Below are 25,206 nucleotides of genomic sequence, written 5' to 3'. Positions count from 1 at the left end.
TCTATTATGATCTGTTATTGTATTGAATGTAGTTCCCTGTGCTATACAGTAGGACCTTGCTATTTATCTATTTTGTATGTAGTAGTTTGTATCTGCTAATCCCAAACTCCTAATTTATCCCTTCCCCATCCCCTTTCTTCTCTGTTAACCATAAATTTGTTTTCTACATCTGTGAGTCCGTTTTCTGTTTTGTAAATAAGTTCATTTGTGTCATATTTTAGATTCCACATATAAGTGATATCATATATTTGTCTTTCTCTGTCTGACTTACTTCGCTTAGTATGATTTCACTATCTCTGCATGTTGCTAAAAATGGCATTATTTCATTCCCTATTATAGTGGTGTAGTATTGCGTTGTTTTCATCTATATATCATACATCTTATTTATCCATTCATCTGTCAATGGACATTTAGGTTGCTTCCATTAGCACATTATTTTTATCTGTAGCCAACTATATTAACAGTGGCTCTTTCATTTAAAAAATAATAATAAGATTAACTAGCAGCTTTATAAGCTGACAGAGAAGAATCTCTAAAAGCCTGAAATTTAACAACAGGTCTAAAAGCAAGACAAGCTCAGATTATAGGATGGGAAATCCTGTCTTTTAAAAAAATATTATTGTCAATTTTTCCAATACAGCAATGAATCACATGAATAAATCCATGTATGACAAAATTAAAAACAAATATAAAAGGTTTATTGAAAGATGTGAAATATGCATATATTTGTAGATTTTTGAGGAAATATTTTAGGTAAAATTCTTGAGATCAGTTTTTTTGGGAAAGGGCTTTTACATCCTATAAAAGTGAAATGACAGAATTTATGATTCCCATGGAAGACTTGTCTCTTTAACTAAGAGAGATTATCTAATTTCTGAAGGAAGTCAGAATTGTTTACTAATAACCTAGAAATATGTTCTGATGATTGACATCATGGTTCTGTCAACAAAGCCAGAACAGATTAGAGCAGATTCATTTGATCATAGGGCAGTGTGCCTTCGTGGGAAGGTCATCCAAGAAATGCACAGCGTGGTAAGAAAGAATGTAGCCACCCACCTTACTAGCCATACCAACCAAATTAATCGTTCAGAAGGCAGGTGATAAATCCAGCCTTCTCACACATTTTCTAGTGTCTTTTTTTTTAACCATTTTTAATTGAAGTATAGTTAATTTGCAGTCTTGTGTTAGTTCTGTGTATACAGCAAGGTGATTCAGTTATACAGCAAAGTGATTCAGTTATACAAACACACCCATATATATATTCTTTTTCAGATTATTTTGCATTATAGGTTATTGTAAGATATTGAATATAGCTCCCTGTGCTATATAGTCCTTGTTGTTTATCTATTTTATATATAGTAGTGTGTGTATATATATATATATATATATATCCCAAATTCCTAGTTTATCTCCCTCCCCCACTTGCTATCCCCTTTGGTAATTATAAGTTTGTTTTCTGTATCTGTGAGTCTGTTTCATAAATAAGTTCATTTGTATATTTTTTAAGATTCCATATATAAGTGATATTACATGATGTTTGACTTATTTCACTTAGTATGATAATCTCTGGGTTCATCCATATTGCTGCAAATGGCATTATTTCATTATTTTTTATGGCTAAGTAATAGTCCATTGTGCATTGGAATCTTCTTTATCTATTCATCTGTTGACAGGCATTTAGGTTGCTTCCGTGGTTTGGCTGTTGTAAATAGTGCTGCAATGAACATTGAGTTGGTGGTGATTTGGTCGCTAAGTCGTGTCTGACACTTGGGACCCCATGGACCATAGCCTGTCAGGCTCCTCTGTCCGTGGGTTTCTCTAGGCAAGAATACTGGAGTGGGTTGCCATTTCCTTCTTCAAAAACACTGAGTTGCATGTATCTTTTTGAATTATGATTTTTACTGGATATATGTTCAGAGTGGAATTGCTGGATCATATGGAAACTCTATTTTTAGTTTTTTAAGGAAACTCCATACTGTTCTCCATAGTGGCTGCACCAGTTTACTTTCCCACAACAGTGCAGGAGGATTCCCTTTCCTCCACTCCCTCTTCTCCAGTATCTTAAACACCTCTCTGTGCACCATACTGTATTAGACAGCAAGTAGAAGATTCTTCCAACCCATCCCTAATTATTGAGAATTTATCATCAAATGAGACAACTTTGAACACATCTATAACTCAAAGACTGGCTTTTTATCAATATGTGGCAAATAAAATTAATTTTTTTCCTATCTTGCTTTTTGCCAAATGAAGAGCACCATATCTCAAAGTATATTCTGAGATGTATCAGCCAGTGTGAAAAGACAATACATAAAAAGTTTCCATGGGTAAACACATTGGGAACACACTAGTTAAACAGAGTGAAATGGAATTATTTGGTTCAGGGATCTTAAGAAACTAATGTGCTTGGGAATTTCCATTGGAGTATGGTTTGTGGTATTTCCCTGCATATTTTATCTTAGGTCCCTTTTGTAGGAACCATCATGTAGGACTGATGGTTTTTCTTCTTTGTAATATGTACCTGATATGTGGGCTTCCCTGGTGACTCAGCAGTAAAGAGTTTGCCTGCAATGCAGGAGATGCTGCTTCGATCCCTGGGTTGGGAAGATCCCTTAGGGAAGGAAATGGCAACCTACCCCTGTATTTTTGCCTGGGAAATCCCATGAACAGAGGAGCCTAGTGTGCTTCAGTCCTTGGGGTCACAAAGATTCAGACACAGCTTAGCAGCTAAACAACAACATGAAGCCTGATACTAGGAGACACTCAGATAATGTCTGTGGAATAAAATAATGAATTTGGCAGTTGCCTGATGACCTACCAGTTGTCTGTTCACCCTTTATAGAACCATAGGAGGATAAGTGGGGACTCTTCCTACATCTGATGCTGTGCGTTGCTGACTGTTCAAGTTGGCACTAGCCCGAGTTCTCCGTTTTTCTCTTTGACACGGCAAGGGCAGCGGGCAATCTGGAGACATTCCATCTTGCCTGGTCTACTCTCTCCATCCTACCCTCTTCCCCCAACAACCTTCTAGGCTCTTCTCCATCTTCCTTGGGGATTGTACAAAGGTGACTGTGCCAGCCGAAAGCTTGAGTTAATTGGGTTAATGCTCCCGCATGTGGAAAGTGAGTCACTTCTCAGCAGAACAAGAGGGACGCTGCTGAGCCATGTGGGGGTCAGAAGCCCACTGCTGAGCACTGCAAGGCCAGATAGCTTTCCTTTTACTTGCACTTTACTTGACCTATGGATAAACAAAGACTTTCTATTTCTAGAAAGCCCATTGTTTTAACTGCTTTGAGCTTCTTTTATAAGCTTAAATGCCCATGGCTTAATGCAAGATGTTTAAAGCTCTATGGGCCCTGTCTCAACATTTGTTTTCCTTTTCTGTATTCCCCTTATGTATTTTGTTCTGTGCCACAAACTCTTAGCTATCCAAAATCCAGCCTTTTCTTTAACAGTGCCTGGCATTAAAAAACAACTAAAAGGTTGTAATGTGTGTAGAATGTTCAATATTGTAGAAAACTTGAGAAATGTAACCTTTTAGGGAAGAAATTGAGAGCATATGATTCTTCTTTCTCATTCAGCTGGCTATGAGCTCTGAGCCTTGGAGCATAAAAACATCATCAAAGTAAACAGCATTTCAGCCCCTGTCCTTAAGGAGACTTGGAATAGACAGATAAAATGATATTTACAAAATACCTACTGTGTTCCAGACTATATGTCTGCTTGGTATACATATCTATAGTCATACCTACATCTGCTAACAGTAGTATTGTGAAGTAAGCATTGGTTTCACTGTTTTACAAACAGAGAAACAGTCAGAGAAGTTAGAGAATGTCTGAAATTCATTATTGAAATTAAATTCTGCCAAAGACAGGATGATAATGTTAAGGTTCAGAGAAACTGGCTAGCTTTGGGGATTCTTTTACTCAAATGAAATTCTTCCAGTGATAGGATGGTAATGTATAATGCTGGAAAGATGTGAAACAAAGAATCTCACAGAGTTTCTGAATATGCTGATGAGTTTAAAAATACCTGCCTTTCTGTTGTCTTCTGAAATGCCCTCCTGGTCTTTGACTTTCCATTACTTATTATACTTCTCAGAGGCCTCATTTCTTCACCATCAAATCGGAATGGTAGCATCCTCTTTGCCCCTATTATAAGTTTGGGGTGACGGAAGAAATAGTAAAGTTTAGGGGAAAGTGAAATTCTTCAGTGCTATGCAAGTATAAAGGGTTCATTTCACAAATAGAGTTCTAAATGAGCACACCTATGATGTGTTTGAGATACGTGTTATTTTCCTCTAATTTTTTAGCAAATGTAGGTTTGAGAAGTGCTTCCACTGAATTGTGGCTCAGTTTTCAGATAGGATGAAAATTGAATAATTTCTAAAATAATCTCTAATTCAGTCAATTTTTAAAAATTTTCAAAATCAAGAGAGAATGTTGGGGAAATGTTAATAAACATTTATGGGACACTCACAAAATATAGTATTAGCTGTAGATAGTGTGAAGGATATTAAAGAATGGAAAGCATGATTTCTGACCTAGAAAATTGAAAAAATACAAGATAGTGCCTTCTAATCTGTGGCACTCATCCAACATACTCACTTTGCTCGAGGGAAATCCAGATTTTAATATAATAAAATCTTCTTTAGAGCATTAGAACTTATTTTCTTTTTGTAATTCTACACAATTGCTCCAGTTTAAAATATGAGGATACAGGATCAGTTTTTAACATTAGAAATGAACACTTGTAAATTCTTTTTTCAATATGTCAAAATTCATGTATTTTTTTTCAAAGGTCAGATCCCTATGAATTAGCAAGTGACCAGCTTTTTCAGCATATTTTATTTTGTAGAAAGTATAAATTTTGATTCCCACATATTGGTGTTCAGATTTTAAACACATTTTTAAAAGATTGTCATTTGGGGGTGTTTGTAAATCAGTGCCTTACATAGGACATAATCAGTAATTTTGTATCAAATTATGTGCTTTAAGATTCTGCTTTGTTTCTCTCTAGTGGACAACACAGTGGTTGGTATTCCCTATGGAAGCAGACATATTCGTCTTGTCTTAAAAGGACCTGATCACCTGTGTAAGTAAACTCAGTTGTTGACTTTTGGATATTGAGAATTTTAGTCATTATCATTCTTCCCTTCCCCTCATAAAAGATTACGATTTAGGAATACAAATCTTAATTCTCTATCATAATGTGATATTTTGAGCACTTCTATTTCTCTTTCAGTTGCCTAGGAGATAGCAGAAACCTCTCTGGTTATTACCTCTAACCACAGTCATCCTGAAAGATACAAAATTGATGCTTCCAATAGATTGTTCCTGAGTTAAGCACATGTTTATGATTTTGTGAATGTTATTTCTCATTCTCTCTCTTCTTCCTCTTCAGTCAATCTCAGTCTTTTCCTTGCCTCACCTCTTGTTTTTCTTCTTCTTTCCAACCTTCCCTCCCTCTTCTTCATTCTTTTAAATTTCTACTCTCATGCTCCAATTCAGAGGAACATAGAAACTCCTCACAATCTTAACCCGATGGCATTTAAAGAGAACTGTGGGGTCTAATTAAGCACACCAGGTAGAAAAGATAATGCAAGACCTTAACATCTTGAAGATAGCTTTTGGAATTCAGGATTGAAGGGTAATCATAACCCCAAAGATCAAATGGTAGCAGGGTCCCACCAGAACCTGGGCAAGAATTGATCTTTAGTCATGCTAAGCCCACAGTACATAGCCACATTTTTTTTTTTTTTACCACGTAGTGTTGTTTGGATGGAGACTTGTAAATCACAAGCAGAAACTTATAGGCTATAAACCGGGAGAGAATAGGACAGGATATGCCAGCATTCTCTGCAAAATTCACTTTCACTGAAAGACTTCTCTTCAGTTGGTCCCTTGAGCGTTTCTGATCTCCTCCGCTGTGACTGTTCCTAGCTTCCTCCAGAGCCATCTATCATCTTCTGCTTTCTCTTCCCTCCCACACACTTGCCTAAAAAGCCAATTTAGGTAGCAAACATTATCTTTTGGCAATTGGATTATAAATGAAATCATTCCAGAAAGACAAACAAGAGGGAGACAAATTGGAGCCTGTGAAAGTTCAGAGAGCCTACTGAAGTCTTTCTAAAAATAAAAATAATTGCATTTCATGGGAAAGGTGGGGTTTGAGAGGTCATGTGACATAAAGGAATAAGTAAGGTACAGTCCAGGCAAAGTCAAAAGATTCTGGGAAACCACCTTATATGGATCCAAGTCCTTTTTAAACCCTGAACAGCCCCCCAAAATATATTGTTCACATGTCCAAGAATGATATATGTTTGCACACTATTACCATTCAAATGATTTGTTTTTCCCCTTGAGAACTGGACAGAATTAACTGCTGGTGTAACAACCTCAGTCAAAAAAAAGTATTTTTCTGTGCAATGAGAGGCTAAAAAAAAGTCCAGACCAGTCCATCACCAAATGGCAGACTTACTCCTCATTGCAGAAGAAAGGACCCACCCAAAGGAATAGATGTAAGAGGAGAATTCATTTTTATAAATGTAGTGGCATCCCAGACTTCCTAATTGTATGATTACTAAGAAGCTGAAGAATTGGCTTTGTTTGGTTTAATTACTCTAGAGATTGGATAGGTAAAGCTTCAGATGATAATCATAAATGATGAAAAGCAAAACAGAATCTGCTTTTTCTGCCAACAGGCATACTATTGATAACATATGTATAACTAAGGAAGTTTTGGTATTTGGAATATAACTCAGTAAAATAAATGTGTGAATAAATATTGCCCTGTTTTTCTTGCAGCCCTTTTATCCTTGAGTCCCAGAAGCTGGCCCAATATGAGTCCAACTATAAATATTTAGGGAGCTTCTCTAGTGGCTCAGATGGTAAAGAATCTGCCTGCAATGCAGGAGACCCAGGTTTAATCCCTGAGTCAAAAAGATCCACTGGAGAAGGGAATGGCTACTCACTGCAGTATTCTTGCCTGGAGAATTCCACAGAAAGAGGAGCCTAGTGGGCTACAGTCCATGGAGTCGCAAAGAGTTGGACACAACTAAGTGACTAACACACACTCCAGGACATGAGTAGAGAATCTATCCAGGCCCAGCCCATCTTTAGTCAGAAGTATTTGGGGAAAGATAGCTGGGAGGCCTGGTGATGAAACTAAATCAGATACTCAGGCTTAGATCTTCAGGAGTTTTCCAAAACCAAGCTAATTTATGTCCTGGAGATCCCTCCACAAATTAGCGGAGGCAGCTGGAGGAGGGAAGCATAGGAAAAAGAGACACAGAGCTGTTGCTTTCCTCTGATGATAACCACTATGCTCGTCCCACTCCATGTTGTCTCCACGAGGTCCTCCCTGCACTGGGGCCTGGGTGGAAGGCCAGACCTACTCCCAGAGAAGGGCTGCTCGACTTCATCTGGGACATGGGCATTAATTAGACACCATTTTCTACCCATTGCTATTCCTTCTAGTAGGAAACTTGAAGTAGACAACATCTAGAGTAATTTACTGTAACTATATTGGGTATCTTAGTGCCTCCAGAGACCTGAAAACTGTCCCTAACTCCAAAACCTCAATCTACAGAACATACAAGAGGGGAGTCATTCTGACTAAATGATTAGAAGACCCAGATCCTTACCCTACCAGGGATTGTTTCTGCTAAACAACCCCTGCCAAAACCAAGGGTCTTTGTGCAAGTTTTAAAACCATTGTTAGACTTAGTCTATCCATGTTTTTAGTGGAGGTCATGGAATTCCAGTTGAGCTATTTCAAATCCTAAAAGATGATGCTGTGAAAGTGCTGTACTCGATAGGCCAGCAAATTTGGAAAACTCAGCAGCAGCCACGGGACTGGAAAATGTCAGTTTTCATTCCAATCCCATAGAAAGGCAATGCCAAAGAATGCTAAAACTACTGCACAATTGCATTCATCTCACATACTAGCAAAGTAATGCTCAAATTTCTCCAAGCCAGGCTTCAACAGTACGTGAACCGTGCATTTCCAGATGTTCAAGGTAGATTTAGAAAAGGCAGAGGAACCAGAAATCAAATTGTCAACATCCATTGGATTATCTAAAAAGCAAGATAGTTCCAGAAAAACATCTGTTTCTGCTTTATTTACTATGCCAAAGCCTTTGACTGTGTGGATCACAGCAAACTGAGGAAAAGTCTTAAAGAGATGGGAATACCAGACCACCTGACCTGACTCTTGAGAAATCTGTATGCAGGTCAGGAAGCAACAGTTAGAACTGGACATGGAACAACAGACTGGTTCCAAATCAGGAACAGAGTACATCAAGGCTGTATATTGTCACCCTGCTTATTTAACTTCTATGCAGAGTACATCATGAGAAATGCTGGACTGGATGAAGCACAAGCTGGAATCAAGATTGCCAGGAGAAATATCAATAACCTCAGATATGCAGATGATACCACCCTTATGGCAAAAAGTGAAGAAGAACTAAATAGCCTCTTGATGAAAGTGAAGGAAAGTGAAAAAGTTGGCTTAAAGTTCAACATTCAGAAAACTAAGATCATGGCATCTGGTCCCATCACTTCATGGCAAATAGATGGGGAAACAGTGGAAACAGTGACAGACTATTTTTCTGGGCTCCAAAATCACTGAAGATGGTGACTGCAGCCATGAAATTAAAGATGCATACTCCTTGGAAGAAAAGTTATGACCAACCTAGACAGCATATTAAAAAGCAGAGACATTACTTTGCCAACAAAGGTCCATCTAGCCAAAGCTATGATTTTTCCAGTAGTCATGTATGGATGTGAGAGTTGGACTATAAGGAAAGCTGAGCACTGAAGATTTTGATGCTTTTGAACTGTGGTGTTGGAGAAGACTCTTGAGAGGCCCTTGGACTGCAAGGAGATCCAACCAGTCCATCCTAAAGGAAATCAGTCCTGAATATTCATTGGAAGGACTGATGCTGAAGCTGAAACTCCAATACTTTGGCCCCCTAATGCGAAGAACTGACTCATTGGAAAAGATTCTGATGCTGGGAAAGATTGAAGGCGGGAGAAGGGAACAACAGAGGATGAGATGGTTGGATGGCATCACCGATTCAATGGACATGAGTTTGAGTCAACTCTGGGAGTTGGTGATGGACAGCGAGGCCTGGCGTGCTGCAGTCCATGGGGTCACAAAGAGTCAGACACGATTGAGTGAGTGAACTGACTGAACTGAACCATGTTTCTTCATGCAGCAGGCAGTTATTCTAAAGTACTCTATCACATGAGAATTTAAGCTGCTTTGAAATATATATCAAAATTACCCTCCTCCCCAGCATGCTCTGATTTCCTAAAACAAAAGATGCTGCCTAGGCTTTGTCACTGGGCAAATTCATATTGGAATGCTCCAGGGATCCAGACGTTCTTCTCTCCATCCTAAGTTCTTATGAGATGCCATATAAGTACACAGGACTGAATTTAAAAAGGATTTTAAAAAGAAAGAGAAGTAAAGAGGATAGTTCTCTATCTTTAAGCCACTATAGTTTTGTTTCTTTTTTTTCATTTTGAACAATAGCCCATGTGCAATAAGTAACCAGAAAGTATCAATAACTGCAGGGTAACACATGAATATCAAATTACCCAATGAGTGCTTGAGGAACTCAGAGAGGTACCCTGGGTCTTTTGGAGAAAAAGGAAAACTACTGGGTAAATTTGAGACTGAGGGCTGTAAAGACTGAAATCAATAAGAAGTATGGGGGATGAGATGGTTTAGTCCAAAGAATATGGTTGTGGTAAATTAGGGTACCCAAATGAAGTCATCCAGGGAACTGAAGATTTTTTGACAGGGAGCCCTGAATTCTTGATTAATAAGTTTTAAAATAATTTCATTTGCTGCATCAATTCCTATGTGATCCAGCAATGCCTATCTATTTTGTTTCTATCACATTTCAAATATGTCAGCCCTATAAAGAATGATACTTCTCCCTGTTGTAGCTCTAGACCTTGTATGGGGTGTGCTTGCGTGTGGTCTGTGGTAGCCCTGGGAACATCTTTCTTTCCTCTTCCTGTGTTTGATTATGTAGATCTGGAAACCAAAACCCTCCAGGGGGCTAAAGGTGAAAACAGTCTCAGCTCTACAGGCATCTTTCTTGTGGACAATTCTAGTGTGGACTTCCAGAAATTTCCAGACAAAGAGATACTGAGAATGGCTGGACCACTTACAGCAGATTTCATTGTCAAGGTGAGCCCATTTAGATACCTTGTTTTCAAGCCACATCTGAACTAGCATTACTTATAATCCCCTGAAGAAAGAGAGACTTTAGGCTTTGACATAGATTGGAAAGCTTGTTATCCAGGAAATGTTTAATTCAAGGGTGTTAAGCTACAGGTGCTGCAGCGGTAAAGAGTCTGCCTGCCAGTGCAAGAGACTCGGGAGATGTGGGTACGATCCCTGGGTCAGGAATATCCCCTGGAGTAGGAAATGGCATCCCACTACAGTATTCTTGCCTGGAAAATCACATGGACAGAGAATCCTGGTGGGCTACAGTCCTTGGGGTTGTAAAGACTCAGATGCAACTGAGCAAGCATGAGCTACTTTATAAGAACATGCAATAAGAACATGGAATAATTTTAAGGTTCTAGAAAAAAATACATACATACATACATTAATATATATTTGTGTGTGTATAAGCTAGTAAAAAGACCTCCCCTCAAAAAGCCAACATATGATAAGTTAAGGATATGTACCATTTTTAAAACAAACTAGGGTACAGTCATTAACTCATATAAAGTATCCTTAGTCAAACAGAAAGGCAAATTAATGATCCATAGACTTAATCATGCTTCCAATTACAAGTTGTTTTTTTCCTCTTGTACTGGCAACAAGACCAAGTTGTTTCCTTCTATCAGAGCTTCCCTGCTCTTCAAGGTAATATGAAACACATTGCTGGAAGCAACATACACATTCTGTAGGGAAAATGTATATACTCAAAGAAATGTTTGGGAATCCCAATAAAATAAAACATATTTTCTTTCCTTCGGTAGGTCAGAAGGACTAGAAGGATTTCAGCTGTAAAGCTGTAAAACTTGTAATGTGTCCAGGACTCCATAAATTTTTCATCATGGGACCTGAAGCTGGAGGACATGTGATTTAAGCCAAGGCTTGATGACCCCATGGCAGCTGGAAGTAGGGATGCATTTAGGAAAATGTGATGGGCAATGAGGTTGCATGAAAGAAGGGTTCCAGAGTTCTGTCCTCTGTCTCCATCTGCATGGTAACCCTTTTTAATTCAGTCCAGATGCCAGCTACATGACCATGAACAAGCACCCACAAACCATCAGAGATAGCTCACAATAGAAATGACATTGCAGGTAGTTAAATAATTTCAGTTTAACAAACAAATACAGTAAAAAATGAGAGCTATCTTAAGTTTTTGAAGCCCTTAGAATAAACTACTTACACTAATTTACCTAGTGGCCTTGTAAGAGTTAATACACATACTGAAAATATAGAGTTGAAAATTCACACTGGAACAGTTTGCAGAATTGTCAAATGCATTTCACATGGCCAGCTGCCTTCTGCACATCACCCACAGGGACAATGAGCTCAATGTGTCCAAAATTGGACTTGTCTAGCCCCAGAAACCTACTTTATCTTCTTTATTTCTTGTGGAATACCACACTTTTTACCCAGCCAAGTCAGAAACCTGTGATTCACACCATTTCCCTTCTCCTGTACACCCCTAGTTAGACGTTAAACTTTGTCAGCTCTACCTCCATGCCATCTCTCAAGACTGTTCTTTCTTCTCCGTTCTTGCCACCCGTCTCTTAATTTAGGTCTATGTGTTTCTCACCTGAATTAACGTGATAGGCTCTGAATTAGTTTCCCAGCTGCTGAGCCGTTGTCTATACTGCCTTCAGAGTGAGTTTTCTAAAAACCAGAGTGTCTTCCCTGTTCATGATCCTGCATTGCCTCTCACTTCCACTCCTTGCTTTGGGACTAAAATGCAAAGCCATAGCCCAGCACGTGTAACTGTCAATATTCTGGATTCTGTCTACCTTTCCCACCTCAGCTGTGAGTTTTCCTCTCCTGTTTCAGTCAACTGTATGACTGACAAGTCCCCCAACATCTTGCACTCTTTACCTTCACATAAAGCTGTGTCCTCTAGCTGCAATGTTCTTTGCTTCTTGCTTTCTCTTCCCTAACTCATATTTGTACCTCAGGACTTTCCCTTTCCAGAAGCATTCTGTGACTCGATCCTCGATTCCAATTTACATCACATCTCCCCTCTGTGTGTTCCTCAAAGGCAGAATTATACCTGTCTTCATAGCTCCATAAAAAGCCCAATAAGCACCAACAAGTGCTGGATGAATAAAAGACTTTCACCACATGGCAGATGCTGAAGTGGGACAGAGGTGACATCTTCTTTCTGCCTGCAAGGACACTGAGCCTGAGGGAAGTTGAGTGATATTCCTTAGCTCAGGCCAATGACAAGCCAGGACCAAAGATCATGCCTCCTTACTTCTGCCTCCAACTCTTTTTAGTCATCTGCATTGCGTCTAAGAGGGTTTCCCTAATGGCTCAGATGGTGAAGAATCCACCTGCAATGTGGGAGACTCAGGTTTGACCCCTGGGTCAGGAAGATCCCCTGGAGAAGGGAATGGCTAAGAGGGTATTTTTTTCCCTCTCTGTGTATAAGTACATATTAAAGGAAAAATTAACTTTGGGGAACTTTGTGATAACTTCCTAGATCCTAGCAACCTGTAAATATCTTCTTTCAAAAACAGGCCAAGCTATCATTTTAGTGATTTTTTTTTTATTATATCCTATTTGGTGACCTCGCTTCAGGTTGCAAATGAAAGGAGATGAAAGGTTCATTAGAAAAGATCAGAATCTAATAAATGTAAAATTAGTATGAAACAGATTATCATTTTTAAAAATCCTTTTACTCAAACTTGAAAATGAGCAAGATAATATAAGAAGATATAAAATAAAAAGAACAAAATTACTTTTATTCCCAGTGATTTATAATGAAGCAACCTTTTCTTTCTTAATTTTCCCCACAGAATAGCTGAAAATGAAAGATTACCTTTTGCTTATTTATCATCTTTCATTATTTCAGTGCTTAAAAATTATATGGCTTCCCTTGTGGCTCAGACGGTAAAGCGTCTGCCTACAATGCGGGAGACCCGGCTTCGATTCCTGGGTCAGGAAGTTCCCCTGGAGAAGGAAATGGCAACCCACTCCAGTATTCTTGCCTGGAAAATCTCATGGACAGAGGAGCCCAGTAGGCCACAGTCCATGGGGTCGCAAAGAGTCGGACACGACTGAACTTCACTTCACTTCACTTCAAAAATTATATACACAGTTTATAATTCAGTTTTCAGTGTCATTCAAAGTATAATCTATTTTGCATTATACACTTATTTAAGCAACAACTTCCTTTCTGAATGAAATACATCAGGCTCAGAATGGTACTTTGTCAACATCTCCAAGGAAGTTTATTGCCAAAATACCATTTTTGCTTTTTTAAAAGAAAAAGACTTTTTGCATGAAAGAAAGATTTTGCTCACAGTGAGAATTGCTATATATTATTTTTTGGAATCTCTTTTTCTGGCCACCTTTACAAATGGACTAAGCACTCATCTTTCTTCCTAGGGAAGCCATGTCTTCCAAAAATTTGTAATTCATATGTTGGTTATACATTTTTGGCAATGCTAGTGTAGAGGAGTAAAAAAGATAGACACTCTAGAATTGTGATTATTGTCCTGCTTCCTGGAGGTGTGACCTTGAGTATGTTGTTTTACCTTCTGGAGCCTATTTCCCATTTGACAAATGGTAATAAAAATCTCTCCACATAGAATCTTTGTAAGGAACTGAATGAGGTAGTGTGTATAAAAGCAAATAGAACTGAATGACTTCCTTTCCATCTTTTCAAATGCTTTAACTTCTGGTCAAACTTTTTACAATACTCTCTGTACACCATGGCATACAACCACTTCTCTGAAGATGGTCCGAGGTTGATTGATTTACAAGTGGTATACCCAGGAACAGTTTGGCAGGTGTAGCTATAAGACAAATGGATGTAGGCACACCTATAATCACATTAATTGTTGAAGATGATTGGCTTATTGGCTAGATAATTATCTGACTTAGCATCGCCTTCTTCCCCTACCAGGCTATCATTTCAGAAGCTACAGACCCAGTAAAAGATAAGGACCTTCCCAGATAGAAGAGGGGTTTTTTAAGTCATAGTCCATTCTTTTTCTGGAGAAGGCAATGGCAACCCACTCCAGTATTCTGCCTGGAAACTCCCATGGATGGAGGAGCCTGGTAGGCTGCAGCCCATAGGGTCACTGAGGGTCGGACACAACTGAGCAACTTCACTTTCACTTTTCACTTTCATGCATTGGAGAAGGAAATGGCAACCCACTCCAGTATTCTTGCCTGGAGAATCTCAGGGACAGGGGAGCCTGGTGGGCTGCCGTCTATGGGGTCGCACAGAGTCGGACACGACTGAAGCGACTTAACAGCAGCAGCAGCAGCATTCTTTTTCAGAACATTGGACTTAGCTCTTGTGAAAGCAGCTAAGGCACATTTATAAATATTCAACTTGAACCATTTTTAAAATTTAAGAAAGCCATATTTGTGGAAGAAAAAAGTGATGAGTGAGTACTTAAGCCATCACAGTAGCCAAAATGCACTGCAGAATGGGCTTCCCAGGTGGCACTAGTGATAAAGAAGCCACCTGCCAATGCAGGAGACATAAGAGATGTGGGTGCAACCCCTGGGTCGGAAAGATCCCCTGGAGGAGGGCATGACAACCCATTCTAGTATTCTTGCTCCTCCTGGACAGAGGAGCCTGATGGGCTATGGTCCATATGGTCACAGAGTCGGACACAGCTGAAGCAACTTAGCACACACACGCAGGCACTGAAGAATAGTAACCAATCATCATACTCAGAACTAAGAACAAGAACACTAATTCACAATTCATATACTGACAACTAAAGAACAGTTATTTCCTAGAGAGGATAATTTTCTAAATGCATAACGTTTTCATAGTTGGGGAATTTGATTAGGAAGATTGATAGCATAATTTTTGCCTAAGTACTCTAAGGAATAGAAAGCTGGTGGTTTCTATTTGCAAAGTTAGGATATTTAAGCAGAGATGACACCTTCATATTTCTTTCTGGACAGACTTAAGCATGAAAATGAATGTGAAAGTCACTCAATCGTGTCTGACTGTTTGCAACCCCATGGACTATACAGTCCATGGAATTCTCCAGGCCAGAGTACCAAAGTGGGTAGCCATTCCCTTTTCCAGGGGATCTTCCCAACCCAGGGATTGAACCCAGGTCTCCCACGTTGCAGGCAGATTCTTTACCAGCTGAGCCACAAGGGAAGCCCAAGAATACTGGATTGGTAGCCTCTCCCTTCTCCAGTGGATCGTCCCAACCCAGTAATCAAACCTGGATCTCCTGCATTGCAGGCAGATTCTTTACCAACTGAGCTATCAGGGAAGCATAACCCCATACATAATTCAGCATCCCCCAAATTGTTTTTATTAAAGGCGAAACAATAGGCAGGGCTCCTAAGCAGAAATCACATACACGGCATTATGAGAGTTCACTTCATGAAGTAAGTTTACAGAACTCTCATGTGTATTCTTCTCTAAGGAGATACTTCATGCATGGGACAGCTTGACTTTGAAATATGGTATCTGCCCTTTCCTAGTTCATGATGCTATTTGAGAGAAAAAACACTGAATAGAAATTTTGAAATAGTGATCACTATAATTAAGTACTCAAATAAAATGAACAGATAGTAAAAGCTACAGATACTTGCTACAAGCTAATGTGATAAAGACAGACTGTGAAATTTGGGCAGCCTGTGAATCTCAGGTAGGACTGAAATCATCATTTCCTTTCTCTCATGGAGGCTGAACTTTGGCAAATGTTTAAATACAGAATGATTTCACCCTACCACCCAGCCTGTCTCTAGATGGCCACCCCATACCTGTCCACCTGTGTTCATACAAAGGGAAAATCATTTCTGTAAGCCAAACATTCTAGAGAGGAAAACACCAAATTAACTATGGGGGGAAAAAAGAAGCATGTAATAAGTAGTGATTCATATTCCTACCCAAACTTTACAGGTAGTGATTCCTCCAATAAATATGCTCCTTTTTGCCAGTCAATTCCACTGTACACTGCATTTCTTATTGAGTTCCCCACCTTGTTTTACCAATGGTACAGCTAGGTTGAAGACAGAGTCAGAGAACCAATTCCTCACCTTTCTCTGACACTGAGAGTGGCAGGCCCCTGTCCAGTCCTGCCTCCTCTGGCTCCACTCTGCTCAGTTCTTCTCTGCCCTCCTTCTGCATATGAGCGCCAAGACCAGCCTCCCATTAAACCTTAGTTTGCCCTGCCTCAGCATCTTAGTCCTGACACATTGCTTCCGCCTTGTTGTTCCTTAGCCAACATTACAGTTATTATTTCCAAAGAAGCATCTCTGATCCACTACCCTACTCAAGTGCTCTGGGGAGTAAATCCATAACCAACATCTCTCATGCAGCCCTGAGCCAAGGGCCTGTGGGCTGAACCGTTATCTATATCTCCCAGTACTGAGGTCTGGCATTCTAGGAGGACTAGAAAACACTATAGGAAGTGTAAAAATAAAGTTGGGTGCTAACATTTTTTTTCATTATTTTTACTGAATAACCTTGAATCTTAGCATTTCCAACTGTTAAAACAGTGGAAAAATTGAGTCTATGTTTTATTCCAATAATAACTAGCATTTTTATAAGCCCTTTCTGCTACTATCCTATTTAAAGCCATAGCTTTCATAGGAGGGCAGAAAGTACTTTTGGGCAAGGGCTATGTTGTAACAATCTGCTTCTTTTTATGAATTTTATCAACATAACCACTTTTACCAACATTTTATCGACAAGAAATGATTGGCAACATCTTCAAGAAAACTTCAAGTTGTACATAAAAAGGTAACCTTTATTGAATGCCTTTGTGCTGTGCTTAGTTGCTCAGTCATGTCCAACTCGTTGTGACCCCATGGACTGTAGCCCTCCATGCTCCTCTGTCCATGGGGATTCTCTAGGCAAGAATAATGGAGTCTGTTGCAATGCCCTCCTCCAGGGGATCTTCCCAACCCAGGGATCGAACCCACATCTCCCACATTGCAGGCAGATCCTTTGCCATCTGAGCCACCAGGGAATGCCTCAGTCTACTATATTTTAATCTGGGGATGTTCTGGCAGTTTGTGCTAAGTCGCCTCAGTCGTATCCAACTCTTTGCAACACCAGGTACTGTAGGCTGCCAGGCTCCTCTGTCCATAGGATTTTCCAGGCAAGAATACTGGCGTGGGTTGCAATGCCTGCATCTAGAGAACCTTCCTGATCCAAGGAACAAAACTGCATCTCTTATGTCTCCTGCATTGGCAGGTGTGTTCTTTACCACTCTTGCCACCAAATTCTCAAGCAGCTGTAAGGCTTCCAGGAATGTGTCACAAATAATAGTTTGCAATTCTGAAAATGCTTGAAAGGACCATAATCAGTATCATCCATTGGTTGGTTCATTCATACATTCATTCAGCAATTATTTGAATACCTGCTGTGTGCCAAGCACTGTGGATGATGCTGAAGAAAGAAGAGTATGCAAGATGAATGATACTTGCCTTTGTAGAGTTTACAAATGGAGGAGAAAGGCAACAGAATGACAACTATATCAATATTAAGTATTTGTAGCCAGCTAAGTGAATATTTGGGGGGGCTCCAAAATCACTGCAGATAGTGATTGCAGCCATGAAATTAAAAGACACTTACTCCTTGGAAGGAAAGTTATGACCAACCTAGACAGCATATTAAAAAGCAGAGACATTACTTTGTCAACAAAGGTCTGTCTAGTCAAGGCTATGGTTTTTCCAGTGGTCATGTATGGATATGAGAGTTGGACTATAAAGAAAGCTAAGGGCAGAAGAATTGATGCTTTTGAACTGTGGTGTTGGAGAAGACTCTTGAGACTCCCTTGAACTGCAAGGAGATCCAACCAGTCCATTCTAAAGGAGATCAGTCCTGGATGTTCTTTGGAAGGAATGATGCTAAAGCTGAAACTCCAGTACTTTGTCCACCTCATGCGAAGAGTTGACTCATTGGAAAAGTCTCTGATGCTGGGAGGGACTGGGGGCAGGAGGAGAAGGGGACAACAGAGGATGAGATGGCTGGATGGCATCACCGACTTGATGGATGTGAGTCTGAGTGAACTCTGGGCGTTGGTGATGGACAGGGAGGCCTGGCGTGCTGCAATTCACGGGGTCGCAGAGTCAGACACGACTGAGCGACTGAACTGAACTGAACTGGACTGAACTGAAACAAGCAGTTAGATATCCTGTATCTGACACATAAGACTGAAAAATACTAATCTGTAGACCATGCTCCCCTTCTGTGAAAGACAGGGTATTGCTTCAGCTATTTTGGCTTTAAAGTAGGGAATCGTATCACTGTTTATTCTAATCAGGAAAAACTGGGATGCTCCATGGGTCAGAATCCTCGCATAATGTGAGATATTCTATAGCTTTCCTCTCATCTTTGCCCTTTGCAATGATCCCAGATTTTCTGAGGAACATCTCATATTCTCATCCCAGTGCCAAAAACTGATACAGGGGTTAGCACCTGATCCTTCTTTCTTTGTACCATAGCTGCTTAATCGTTTCTAAACTCAGTAGCAAAAAAAATAAATAAAATAAGGCTATCTTAAAAAAAAAAAAAAAGCTGAAGCCCAAACCCATCAATTTCTCCTAGTAAAGGGCAGTTGGAACAATGCTAAGCTTGAAAACATTAGCAAAAATGTACGGGACGCGAATCTGTGGACTGTTGCTCCTCTAACTGCCAGGATGGACTTGGAGTAGTACGTGGTCCACCAGACTTTCCATGGACCTTCCTTTAGTATAAGAAATAAATAGCCCAAGCCTTGCCTTTGCCCAACTGTTCAAATACTGTATGTCATTTGTCTTTGTAAAAGCAATGCATTGTTCCTGTTGGATACTTTTCCTTCTCTTTCAGTTTGACTTTGTTTCCTCAACCTTGTATTTTTCAACTATTAAAGAATTATTAATAGTTTGAAAGAACTGCCTCACATTTCCCTCTTTTAAAAAAACAGAAGAGCTGTAATTTCCATAAACACCTGTTTTATTTGAAATAAATGCTTTTGTAATGTAAGTTGGTGCTTTTCAAAATTTGGCTTCTGGACTCTCTACATTTAAATTACCTACATCTCTGGGCTTGAACTAGGGAATTTACATTTCGGTGAGCTTCCCATTGGTAACTTTGCACATTAAGATCTATCAATCACTCAATTGCCAGGAAATTCCCAGTATGTTTCAGAGTGAGATAGTGATAGTGATAGTGAAGTCACTCAGTCGTGTCCGACTCTTTATGACCCCATGGACTGTAGCCTACCAGGCTCCTCTGTCCATGGGATTTTCCAGGCAATAGTACTGGAGTAGATTGCCATTTCCTTTTCTAGCAGATCTTCCCGACCCAGGGATCAAACCCAGGTCTCCCACATTGTAGACAGATGCTTTACCGTCTGAGGCACCAGGGAAGTCTCAGAGTGAGAGGAGCTACTTAATTCTTTAGCTCTTTATTTCTCTTGAACAGTGACGGTACCTTTAGTTTTTTTGAAGCAGATTGCATTTATAATTTTCTTAGAACAAATTATCTATTTCTGAACCTATGTTGAAAAATTATAATTTTACCTGTTGTACCAGAGAGGGTGAAAATAAAAGAGGGTGATGGAGTCAGTGGCTTGGGATACAGTCTTGCTAGAATCACGTTGAGACCTTGTTCTGTGGCCGCAGAACTGAAGTGACGATAGTGATGGTTTCTGCAAGGACCATTTGCTGGTTAGATGGTAAGATGGGTGATGCTGCCATTGCCCCTTCTCTTGCAGTGCAGTCCTTGGCACAACCTGAGGCCATCATCACTACCACACGTCCTTGTGCAGGCTACAAGGAGCCCAGAGGGCACCCCTCCGTCTCACTAGTCCCTGTGCTTTCCGTTGTCTCCTGCAGATCCGCAGCGCGGGGCCCGAGAACAGTACCGTCCAGTTCATCTTCTATCAGCCCATCATCCACCGATGGAGGGAGACGGACTTCTTCCCTTGCTCAGCAACCTGTGGAGGAGGTAATGGTGTTCACTTAGTCTAGGAGCTCTTGGCATCCATGAGGGAAGACTCAGCTTTTAAGCATAGAGTGGCTTTAGCACATGGAAGTGCTGTGTGGACCAGATTCTTTTATCTCAGTGGGGCCAAATCCTGAAGCCTTCCCACGAGGTCGACACCTCAGTCTAGATGCCCCATGCGTGTTTTCTGGCCATAGAGTCCCATCAGAGGAAATAGTCTTTCCTTCTTTCCTTGATTCATTACACTTCAGAACAAGCCATATCGTAGCCTGGCAACAACTTAGTCTGGAGGCAGTTCTGCTTATTTGAGAACAAACTATCCCTCTGGCTGAAGGAACTTATCTATTCAGGAAACAGATGAAGACTGTTTGTCAGGTCTTCTGCATCACACGATGTATCCAAGAAGAATCAGAGATTAATTTAAAGAAAATAGTCTATTACTAGGAAAAAAAAATCAGTGCACTATAGACTTAGGCTCAGTTATTTTTCAGCTCTACCCCATCATCCGTGCAATAAAAGGAATGCCACTTGCCTTATTTATACTTTAAAACACATCTCTCCTGAAAAGTTACCAGATGAATTCCCATCTCTGCTCCATCATGTCTGTAACATGAACAGCATTTTGTGTTACTGGAAAAGGTCCCCTCCCCACCTCTTTTCTTTAATGGTTACTTAAATGGCTACATAATAATTTATGTTGATTATTTTATAATAATTTATTTAACTATATACTTACAGAAGATCATTTATTTCATTTAAACTTTTCTTTTATAATGTAATGAATAGCTTAATACCTAAGTATTTTTCTCCCTTTGTATTATTTGCTTGGACTAAACTCATAAGAGTTTCTGAATTTTTGTGGCTATTGGCATATGTTACCAGAATTCTTTCCAGAAGGGTAATCAGCAGTCTATGAATATTTTAGTTTCATTGCCAAGTGAGCCAGTATTTGTGGAGTACCTTTTTGAAGTTTTTGGTAATTGAACAGTTATAAAATTGTATGTCTATTCCTTTAAAAATGAGCACATGAAATAAATTCTAGCTCCATCTTCATGAAAGCCTGTTAATTGGCACTGTTTAAGTAACTAATCCACACAAGTATAACTGTATTATTTTGACAAGAAAAAAGGATAGTACTTCAAAATGGAGACAAATGACTATCCATTAATTCTCATAAAACTATAAGAACATATAAGTCATCTTCAGCTGTTACCTATGTCTACATAATGTGAACAAACAGTTGAAAATGAGGTTTTATAGAGCAGTGTTAGATTTTACCTTAAAAACAAGTGCTTTCCTTTGTTACATAATTATTAATTCAACATTTTAAACATTTCAATAAAATAATGTTTCCAGTCGCTCTGTCTGTGCTACATAGAAAATTACTTCAAGAAGAAAGTGCCAATTACTTTGATGTTTATGGGAATATGATGTTTTGATACACCTGTTAATGACTAACACAGGAAGCAGTTTCAAAAAAAGGAACCTAAGAAATTATCTTTCTTTTTTTTTTTTAATAAAAACCGTGTTTTGAGAGAATAGCAGTTCAATAATTGGCCTGTTGTGACAGCTTCACATAGGGCCGCTGTTGGAGTGCAATTGCAGTAACCTTGATAATGGCTTACTATATAATAAGGCAATTGATGTTAGATTCGTATATAAGTCAAACACTGTGGGCTTTATTTTCCTCACATCTAAGTGAAGAAGTAGAACCAGCAGCAGTTCACAAATGTGTTGAGCTCGCAAACCCTTTCTTCAGAGGAAATCGTATTAGGAAGCCAGATAAAGGAACATTGCTCAGAGATCTGAAGGATATAGAAGCCAGCCTCTGGTGGCTCATACAGTAAAGAATCTGCCTGCAGTGCAGGAGACCCAGGTTCCATCCCTGGGTTGGGAAGATCCCCTGGAGGAGGGCATGGCAACCCACTCAAGTAATCTTGCCTGAAGAATTCCATGGACAGAGGAGCCTGGCTGGCTCTACAGACCATGGGGTCATAGAGAGTCGGACACGACTGAGTGACTAACACTTCCCTCACACTTCATGGACCGTAGTTTGAAAATCTCTGAGGAAATGATCTCTGAATTCCTTTATATGTTTCTAGTTCCAGATTCAACTAGTTGAATATTTTGCTAAGTCTTAAGAATTGCTACATCAAATACCTTGTGAAACTTTAGAAAACACAATTACCTGACCATTTTGGTCCTTCATTTCATTTTTTTTCTAAGTTTTCATTTCACACACTCTAGAAAGAGCTTCCCAGCTGCATTTTTAAGCTGACAAATTATGGTTTTTAAAAATCATAATCTCATATTCAGTGTATACTTACTGCTTGTGCCCACATTTACTACATGATAAAATTCTATCCTTAAGTAGAAATGGTTTTCTGGAAACCTTATAAAATAATTAGCTTGTCATCAGATTATCTGCTTGAAGTATAATGTAATTGAAAAACAGAAGTATATTTACTTTTATAAAATATCATTTTGCTTTTTTATTTTCTTATGAGACAAAAAAATAAGTGGAACATATGTTTTTAGCTATTACTTTCCATACTTTTCATCCTTACAGTAAAATTGTTAAAAGCTCTTTATTTAGGTCTTTAATGAACAATTAATTTTTGTGGGTGGTCTGAGAACACAGCCTCAAGTCAGGAAATCTGGTTTATAAGTCTCCCTCTGATTTCCTGAAATCTTTTGCAAGACTTTTAACCACTCTAAATCTGACTTTCTAACACGTGTTTAACAACAACAGTATTCAACCACTGTCCAGGGGGAATATATTTTGGAGTTGATGAGGGTTAGACTGATACAAAAGCCCTAACTTTAAAAAATACTCTATGTACGTTTACTTTTCACCCCAAGAATCTAAGTCTTCATCACCATACCACCAGAAATTCACAGGACAAAAAAGAGGCAGGTAGGAAAAGTAATACATATTTTGAGTAGAATTCATATTATTCAGTAGCATAATTTCTTTTTTTTTAAAAAAAAAAGAGGATTTCTCTAAACAGTGGAAATTTGCACATGTAAATCAAGAAATATTGGCTACCCAGTTAGAAATGACAAAGGATTTTGAAACAAAAATTGAACAGTAGGGAGTTTTTGGTTGTGTTTTGGTTGTATAGGAAAACTTGAGCTTTCATGATGGCTGCTTTTAGGTCTTAGTCATCAACTTACATCCATTCAATCCCTTCAGGTTGAATTCAGGCAAAGGAAAACACTTGTTTCCAGGTAGGTAGCTGATTCTATATTATGGGTCACCACTGACCAAGAGGAACAGTGTTGGGATTAATTTTTTTTTTTTTTAATTTGGGAGTTTATTCACCCTGATGCCCCAAGTACAAGGGAGGCAGTTTTGCATCCTTACATGAGATGGTTTGTAAATAAGTATCTTTTGGATACAGAATTCTATGTTAGACTTTTAGATTATATAAAGCAAATTAATAAAAATAGTTCTTACAGTAGTGTTATAGCTTTACCCTTATGTAGTTCAAACCCTATGGTATCATTTAATTATTAAAAGTTTGGAAAAACGTAGCATTTGAGGCCTGTAAAAATTAACGAGCCTTCCATTTATCTCTCTTTGGTCCTGGAAATGACTGGAGCACTGGGAAAGAATTTTCATTAATATGAGATGGACAAAATAGCCTAAGGGAATACATTGCATTGATGTACACATTGAAACTTGCCCGAATGACTTGATACCACAGGTTACCAGCTAACATCGGCTGAGTGTTACGATCTTCGGAGCAACCGTGTGGTTGCTGACCAGTACTGTCACTATTACCCCGAGAACATCAAACCCAAGCCTAAGCTTCAGGAGTGCAACATGGATCCTTGTCCAGCCAGGTCAGTTACATTTACCAATTTATTTACTGTAAACATAAATCAAGTTCAAATAAGCTTCTTGAATTAAAAAGCGTTTAGTTTAAAATAAGTAAGTGCTGCTGCCCGGTGTCCATTCTTAGTCATGGGTTATTAGGACCCCTGCCTCTTACTCTTGCTGCTGTAGAATGCCACCGCAGGGTCCATGGGTTTTCCATTGGTAGAGCTGCAAGTAAAACACTCTGCAGAGACATTTTCTCTTCTGATTTCATTTCATTCCAGTTACTTGTTTCTACTCTTAACAAACGTGATGGTACAGTGTTCTCAGGATTCTTTTTAGCCTGTGGTGGGCCACACCAATAAACTAGAATAAAAATCAGCCTTAGAACAGTTTTTCCACATTTAAATAAGCTCAGCCTTTGTTGAATAGAAAGCAGGGCTGATTTCTAATAGATTTTTTAAACGATCTTTTTAATTAGAAGCCCTAAAGAAACACTTGATACTTTCCACATATGTTTACTTTGGGGAAACCATAGTTGGCCCTCAGTTATTTGCAGGATCAAGAACCAGACTGATGAATGAAATATTCCAGATGATAAGTAGTCATAGAAGTATAGGTCAGGAATCTTTTCATGGTGAACATTTGCCTTTTTAATTTCAACACATCCTGGTCATTCTCTTTGTTAATATGGCTTACTCATCCTCAACAAGTGGGAGAGGATGTATGAAAACTCTTCTCCTACAAAACTCATCATGTAGAACAAAAGATAGGGAATCCTTTCCTAGAGCCTTGGATTTCTGAGGAATACCTCAGTTATTTTTTTTTTAATCATAGCTTACTAATTATATATTCATAAAATTTGAATAGGTGAACCTACTACATGAGCCAAGTGGATGAAAATTACTCTATCTTTGAATTGTAGGCAATTTGAGTTTTTGTTTTCTGCTGTTAATTTTCTAAAGTATGTTTTCTTATATTCTTTCTGCCTCACATTCAGAAATTCTAAATTCTACATGTGATATGAAATGTCTAATATTAATTTACTCATAGAAATCATATTATCTAGCTGGTAAAAGTGAACTCAAAATAACAGATTTTCACTAAAGAAATAGAAGAATAGATATTTTATAAATATATAATTTAAGTGAAGTTTAATTTTGCTTCAGAAAATTACATTTTAAAGATTGGCTATGGTATAAAAACTAAATGAGGTGTGAAAATT

At 38.9% G+C, this 25,206-nt stretch overlaps 1 protein-coding gene across 2 annotated transcripts in view; it reads left to right on the top strand.

Annotated features, from left to right (window-relative positions):
• The window catches only part of ADAMTSL1 (ADAMTS like 1), a 797,811-nt gene that overhangs the window by 506,145 nt on the left and 266,460 nt on the right, over positions 1–25,206 (top strand). For both annotated transcript variants that reach the window (XM_040238476.1, XM_040238469.1), the window contains exons 6-9: positions 5,020–5,094; positions 10,049–10,206; positions 20,050–20,161; positions 23,869–24,007. In XM_040238476.1, the coding sequence (XP_040094410.1) occupies positions 5,020–5,094; positions 10,049–10,206; positions 20,050–20,161; positions 23,869–24,007 (484 nt within the window). The remainder of the gene's footprint in view (positions 1–5,019; positions 5,095–10,048; positions 10,207–20,049; positions 20,162–23,868; positions 24,008–25,206) is intronic.

The sequence above is a fragment of the Oryx dammah genome, unplaced genomic scaffold (genome assembly GCF_014754425.2).
Source record: "Oryx dammah isolate SB20612 unplaced genomic scaffold, SCBI_Odam_1.1 HiC_scaffold_1, whole genome shotgun sequence".
NCBI lineage: Eukaryota > Metazoa > Chordata > Mammalia > Artiodactyla > Bovidae > Oryx > Oryx dammah.
Note: the sequence above shows the minus strand (reverse complement) of the source record. Positions and strands in the feature narration are given on the sequence as shown.